Source organism: Lotus japonicus, chromosome 3 (genome assembly GCF_012489685.1).
Source record: "Lotus japonicus ecotype B-129 chromosome 3, LjGifu_v1.2".
Lineage (NCBI taxonomy): Eukaryota > Viridiplantae > Streptophyta > Magnoliopsida > Fabales > Fabaceae > Lotus > Lotus japonicus.
This window is the reverse complement of record NC_080043.1, coordinates 75,243,144-75,250,593: the sequence shown is the minus strand read 5'-3', so window position 1 is coordinate 75,250,593 and position 7,450 is coordinate 75,243,144. Positions and strand designations below refer to the sequence as shown.

Sequence of the window (7,450 nt, the reverse complement as noted above, 5' to 3'; positions counted from 1 at the left end):
TGTTACGATGTACTATAAGATATTATCTCATAATAGTAGATACTAGATATTATACCCGTGCGTTGCACGGGTTTACTTACAATATTTTTTAACATTATATATAAATTATTATAGTTTAAATAAATAAAAAAATATTTTTAATTATAATTGTAAATAAACTGTGTTAAGACATTTCAATAAATATTATTAGACTTTTTTTGTATAAATAATTAATATTAATCAAATTTTATTATTGATATTTAATTATTAGCATAGAAATTATTTTTAGAAATAAAAAAATGAAAAATTATTAAGTTAATTTGAAATATTTAAATTACGTAAAAAATGTTAAGTGCTAGTGTCATGAAATAAATTTTAATATCATTTTTTATACTTTGGTTATGGAAATGAACACTCAAAAATGGTATAAGCCTCAAACCCTAGTAAAGCATGAGTCTAGTAATAGCCTAATCCTTTAGAATAAATGCCGAATGATCCTTTGCAATGATCATAAAGTCCCATTTTATAGAGGTTACATGAAACCCTAACTTTTCCATTAATGGGGCTTGTTAGGTCGTACCTCACTCGGCCCAACTCCCTTACATACATCAACCGCCCCTGGCGCTTGCCCTAAGGGGGTCCCTAATCTCCTAAGTCCTTTCTCTCGCCCCTAGCGAGTTTCTCTCTTTTAGGTCTTGTTCGTCCCTGGGCAAGTTCCTCTAGGGTGTGGGGGACTCGCCCAATCCAACTTTTTACCAAGAAAGTCATTTGTTGTGACTTGTCAAGGTCAAGAAGAATAAATTAATTTTAAATTTTAGAATTATGATAAGTGATAACATAAATAGCTTAAAATATTATCAAGCGAATTTAAATTTATTTAACTTATTTGGTTTTCGAATGTTTTCTCAAAGCCGATAGCCAAGAGACTTATAATCTCTCGAGGTTCTATGATCACATTAAATTGATATGCCTCTCACAATGAACATTTATTCAACTTTGACCATTATTATTTTTCTCTATTATGCTTCCTTAAGTAATTTTTTTTTACAACAAAAGATGAATATTATTAATAGCAAATGATTCATGAGAACAACCCTCTCATGGATAAGTAATTTTTACTAATATATCATAGATCAAAATTATTATTAGATATTTTTTCAATAATGCACATATATGTTATAGTTAACTTTAAATTCATTTTAGCGGCGCTTTTTAATTTTAAAACTATTTATCTACATTATTTATTAAAAATATTATTTTATTATTAACTAATTTTAATTTTCAATATTTGTCAAATGCAAAACTAAAGAAAATTTCAGTTTTTTTTAACAAAATTAATTTTTAATATTGACAATAATTTTTTTAGTTTTTAATTTGAGAATTATATGGTTTAATGCATTTAATACTCTTTGCTAATAAGTTTAATGCAAAAGCTCAAGTGAGCTTTACATATATATATAGATTACTTTGATTTAGAAGTCATCACTTTTTATTTTAAATTGAATTTATGTATTTTATTTAATTTTAAAAAAAGTATTTAACTAATAAGATGATTTAAAATCAGTTATCTTTTTAAAATTCTATCAAATAATTTGTATACAAATAATACAATGAAATATTACATGCATACCTTATGTTCATGCTCATGCATTAGAAGAATGTGTGTTACAAAATAAATAATATAATTGACAAAGATGTTATTAAGAATGTTTTATAATTCGTTTCTAAAAAAAAGAGTGTTTGATAATTTTCTTTTCAATTTTCCATCCAATAGTATGTTTCATAATTTGATATATTTTCATTGTTTAATTTCTTCATTTATTATATCTTATTATCTCATTAGTTTTTCTTAGCCGGGCGATGAGATCAACACTAGCTTGATTTCACCATGCTGTAATTGTATTTTTTTTCGAAAACAAAAGATATATATTGAAATGGAATAGCACAACCATGCTGTAATTGTTATCTTCTTACACAAGAAAACAAATTTATACACTCTCTAAACTTAGCAAGAAAAAGGATGAAAACAAAAGTCTATAATCTAGCTTGATTTCACCATAAAACGCCATGCTTGTTAACATTATCAAGTTAACATTATCAAAGTTGGCTGATTCAAGTCCAAATTTGCACCATTATCAAGCAAACCACCAGTAGTTATTTCTTACTCATATAGAATAATCAGATCAGAAGAGAACAACTGACTACTAAAATCTTAGTGAGGGGGTGATGCAAAGTGGAGTAGGGGTGGTAACCACATTCCATTAATTATTCAATCCATTTTATGATTCCTACATAACAAGCCCGTGAGTAGAGACAGTAATAGAGAATTGTGTTTGACTACTTACCCTATTCTTCACATTCCTAGCCAAACGACTCAGCTATCAGTATCATGTATACACCAGATGAGGGCTCATATATTACATTATAAAGTAAACCAAATTAATACACATTCCCCTCATCCTCAGCTCTTTCGAAACCCCATGTTAGAGTGTTAGACTTGTAAAGTTAAGCTTAAGCATATGTCTATCTTTGAAGAGTGAATCAAGCTGACAAAAGTTCATGGTATTAAATAATTCAGGAATCATATTTGTGTAATAAGTTAGATAGTGAAAATCATTTAAAAAACAAAACAGAGGCAACTCTAACTACTTTAAATAATTCATCATGAATAAGCCATTTCCTACTCTTTACCTGCAAAATCTACCAACAAATAATATATACATCCCATCGCCACGAGCGGAATCTGATGTTTAGTGTGCGATTTCACAAGACATAGTGAATCACCAATCAAGAGCTCACCCCCCTAACCATGGTTGCTACCCTCCTTCCCATTCCCTATTTCAATCTCTTGTGTATTTTGCTGGCCTGAACTGGTGGAGGCAGATAGATGTTGGCCATACTCGCTGCTGGGCCCGCTGCACTCTTGGCTTTCCAATGCCAACTTCTTGAACTTCTTTAGGTCTTCACTGTATTGAGTACTATCATAATTTGAACTCTCAAAGGAACCAAAAACTCTGCTGTGCCCAGGTGTGCTCCCCTCATTTAGATCATCTAGAGAAATGTTTCCTTCTAGAGCTCTAACAACCTGCTTAATTTATTCATTTTATCAAAATCATTGTTACAAGCACTAGATCTCAGTGTCAAAATCAGTTTGCAGATGAACAAGCTGGATCATGAATTTCTGAATACAAAAAAGTTAATAGCCTCTAAATGACATATCCTGATAACACATGTTGCAAACTTCTTATGTCTAAGAGAGACAGCTAGATGTATGTTTGGGAGGCATTATATTTCACACATTTGACAGAGACAATCAGTCAAAGGAACTATAATATAAAAGCCTAACACAGTTTACTCAAACAAATCAAAAGGCTCCGTAAACTCACCTGGCTCATTCGAGGCCGAAGCCTAGCTGATTGGCGCACACAAGTTGCAGCACAAGCAGTCATGTGAATCATCTCATCAGGATTGTAGTTTGTCTCTAACCTTGGATCAACAAGTTCTTTAAAGTTTCCATTCTCCAAAGCTTGAGACAGTAAAGGCCTTGCCTGGGATTTACATTTTACACAAGATTTCAGTACAAGATTTCTTGTTTGTAATATTTTTTAGTACAGGACAGTTATCTCGACAATTTGTTGTAGAAGTTCCAGATATTATTTCAGCATCTGTTGCATCCAATTCTAATTTCTGACACGTAAATGGAGATGGTTGCAAACTATAATCAGTTTTAGCCAAGGTCAATAATACACACTTGGTACCTAAAGCAGTTATTTAAGACAAACTTCAATCAAATTTGATCTGTTGTTAATCATAAGAGCCAATAAAATTTTGTTCATTTTCTGTATATTAAACAATTTCAACTTCAATGCCAAGTTGCCAACACTGTACAAGGTTATATAGCTTTCCAAGTTTTCTAAACAGACCAAGTAACAGTGTTTTAAAACAAGATTGACCCAAAAGATGTCAAAGGAGCACAATCTATCTTGTCATGAATACCATGTTTCATACCTAAGTCATGAATAGCTATTAAGACATAAATAATAAAGTATTGTGTACTACGCACCCATTCAACCATGCTGTCGTCTATGAAACGATGAGTTTTATCAACAGGTTTTCGTCCAGTAATCAACTCCAAAAGCACAACACCAAAGGAGAAAACATCTGACTTTTCAGTGAGTTTCCCACTAGCAGCATATTCTGGAGCCATGTATCTGCATTAATTGAATTTAGAATTTCACTAAGATTTCCAGAAACTGTTAATAAAAAAAAAGGAAAACTGAAATCAATGATACATACTATCCAATAAAAGTACTTCATAATCAGATTCAAGGAAAAATAATGCAAAAGATGAATCATTGAATCTTACCCAAAAGTTCCCATCACTCGGGTAGAAACATGGGTATCTGTGTCAGATGAAAATTTGGCAAGTCCAAAATCTGCAACCTGAACAAAAAATACTGAAGATTATTTCATTACATAGAAGACATAAGTGCATATTGAAGTGCCATACTGCGATATCAGAACATGAACATTTCCAATAGCTTTATAGTTCATTTAACCATTTGTTGTACTCCATTTAAGTCCCTTTTATCCCAAGGGGTAGAGCCTAATGCATAGATGACATAAGTGCATATTGAAATGCCATACTGCGATATCAGAACATGAACATTTCCAATAGCTTTATAGTTCATTTAACCATTTGTTGTACTCCATTAGTCCCTTTTATCCTAAGGGGTAGAGCCTAATGCATGAGTTCCCCGCCATTGAAGGATTTGGGGAGACTTGCTTCCTTACAAATCCAGAAAATTGTTTGCAAGACAAAAGGTGACATGATTACCATTTACCAGTTCATATACCCGTTACCATTAAAGCAATAGGATTTTCAATTCATTGACTATGTTTGCATACGATCATACATAGCTTTACAAACCATTGATATTTAATTTTTTTTAACATTAAATGCATAATTTTCCGCGTGGACTGTGGAAGTGAGCACTTCTAACATGAAAAATTACATTTCTTTGGATTCAAAAAATAATGAGAAGTTCAATCTTCCATTCAAAAAGTTATATATCCAGGACTGCAGGTTAAAAGTTTAAAATTTTACCTTAGCCTCAAAATTATCATCAAGAAGGATGTTAGATCCCTTGATGTCACGGTGTATGATTTTAGGATTACCTATAAAGATATTAGGGGGAGAGAAGTAAGTTTCCAAATAAACATCATGAACTCAAAGGCTGCCAGACCTTTGATGTGCATTAACTATTTACAGTTAACTCACAGTCCTCGTGTAAATATGCCAATCCTTTAGCAGATCCCACAGCAATCTTCATCCTTGTGGACCAGTCCATAGTTGGTCTGTCCTTTCCTGCGATGATGTTCAGAATTAATATAGAACCACAATATCATACTTGGGAGACAGATTGTTAACAAGTGAGCACATAATAATGTTTTACACATAAGGCCAGTATATGAATTAAAAAAGCACACTTCTGCACCTCAAACAACTAACTACTTTATTGTATCGGCAAAATTATACTCTACACAACTTTACCACATCTACAACCAAAAATCATCACATTTACCTGAGATTGATTTCAATAAATCCTATACCAGAAAATAACTGACAATGTATCTCAAATGGCGAATAAGTCTTACCATGCAAATGAAATTCTAGTGTTTTATTTGACACGAACTCATAGACAAGCATCGTATGGACATCTGAGACGCAGTATCCGACTAGGGTAACAAGATGTCTGTGATGCACACGGCTAATGACCTCTACTTCAGCACAAAACTCGCGATCCCCTTGTCTACTCTCTGATTTCTGTTGTTTAACTGCAACAGTTTTTCCATTTCGGAGAACTCCTTTGTGGACATAGCCAAAACCACCTTGACCAAGAAGATTTGAATCAGAGAATCCATCCGTTGCCATTTCTAGTTCATCATACGAGAAAGTGCTCTGCGATAGCGACAAGGAAAGGCCAGGAGACGGGGAGAGGTGTGGCCTCTCGGACCCCAAACTGCTGGGGGTTGGAGAATGAGATGATTGTTTTTGACCCCTCAAAACCCCGGGAGGCTTAGGCGGCAAGCCTGCTTTACCATCTGCTGCTGGAGGAACACCGGCTTGCCAATGCTTAAATAAGCCACCAACCTGGTCAGCTGGAGACATTGCCATCAACTATTAGTTCTAGTATCCAAATCAATGCCACTTTTACACACAATTAAGAAGAAAACCGCATTGTTTGCAAGTTTGAATTTCTTTATTGCAATCCATGTAAGAGAAGTAATAAGCAATATCAGTGAGTGCAAACACATCAAACATAAAATAAAGTGAATATCTACATCACAAAATATTGAGTACCATGCTACCAGCACATTTCCTAGGATTTGCAGAACACTATCACAGTCAACTCAAGTCAACAAAAATGGAAGCTACTCTCATGCTAACCCACTTAGAAAAACGACAAAAGAAGCTGATACATACTACATAGTTTACATACTACAACTGATAACAGAAAGGCGGAGAAGCCTCACCTTTTGGTGGTGGCGGTGGCGGAGGAGCTTCCATGTTGCTATTCTGGAGTCTCTTCCGATTCCGATTTCTATGCAAAAGGAAGAAAATACCACCAACGATAAGCATACCCACTGAACCAAGCACAACCCCTATGATTATCCCGTTCAACGTACCCCTCGCCATGCCGTCGTTATTCGGATCCGGAGTATGCTCCGTCGCGATGAAACCCGGCGTCGGAGTGGTGGCAGTCGGCGTGAAATTGACCGGAATGCTGCTGGGGTGCGCCGGTAGAGGAGGAGATGCGGCGGAGGTGTCTACCGGAGAGGCCTCCGGCGGTGACAGAGACGACATGGCGGCGGAGTCACGGCGGCGACGGTGAGAACGAGGGTTTTTCGGGTGAGTGATGAAAAAGGGTTATTCACGAGATTGCATCATCACATTGGAATTGAGGTTAAGATTTTATGAGAAAAAGTGGAATGTGGTGGTGGTGGACCCTATAGCGATTGCTACTTCATGTTACTGAGTCTGAGTCGCTCACTCGCCCGAGTCACTGTCACTCACTCACTGCAAATGCGAAGTGCAACCATTTAACGGCGTTTCAATTCCTTGGGATTCTCTGTCGTTTTACTTGCTTCGTCTTGCCGTTTTGCTCTGGCCTGTGCGAAGCCCGTTTTATTGGTTAGCGGGAAAGGGTTATTAAAAATGGTAAAATAATAAGTGCCGCGAAAAGTGGGAGAGTGTGAGAAAAAGAGAGGATTGAGTTGAGTTGACAGCGTGTAGTGTCCTATTCTTTTCCATTTTTATGAAATTCTTCCTTTTATAAATGTTAGACGTGTGAACTCTTTCCTATTTTAAACGGATTTTTGCACTTTATTGTCATTGTTGTGATATCAATAAATTAATAAGAAAATAATCAGTATATAAATAAATTGCTTTTTTAACTGATATGGTTGG

The 7,450-nt window shown here is 34.9% G+C and overlaps 1 protein-coding gene across 1 annotated transcript; it reads right to left on the bottom strand.

Annotated features, from left to right (window-relative positions):
• Positions 1–2,523: 2,523 nt before the first annotated feature.
• On the bottom strand, positions 2,524–7,006 carry LOC130745899 (proline-rich receptor-like protein kinase PERK1). Its single transcript, XM_057598321.1, has 8 exons — positions 6,517–7,006; positions 5,638–6,141; positions 5,261–5,347; positions 5,087–5,157; positions 4,346–4,422; positions 4,043–4,190; positions 3,366–3,527; positions 2,524–3,064 (listed from the first exon to the last, which is right to left on the bottom strand). The coding sequence occupies exons 1-8, from the start codon at positions 6,845–6,847 to the stop codon at positions 2,783–2,785; spliced, it is 1,662 nt and encodes a 553-aa protein (XP_057454304.1). The 5' UTR covers positions 6,848–7,006; the 3' UTR covers positions 2,524–2,782.
• Positions 7,007–7,450: the final 444 nt, after the last annotated feature.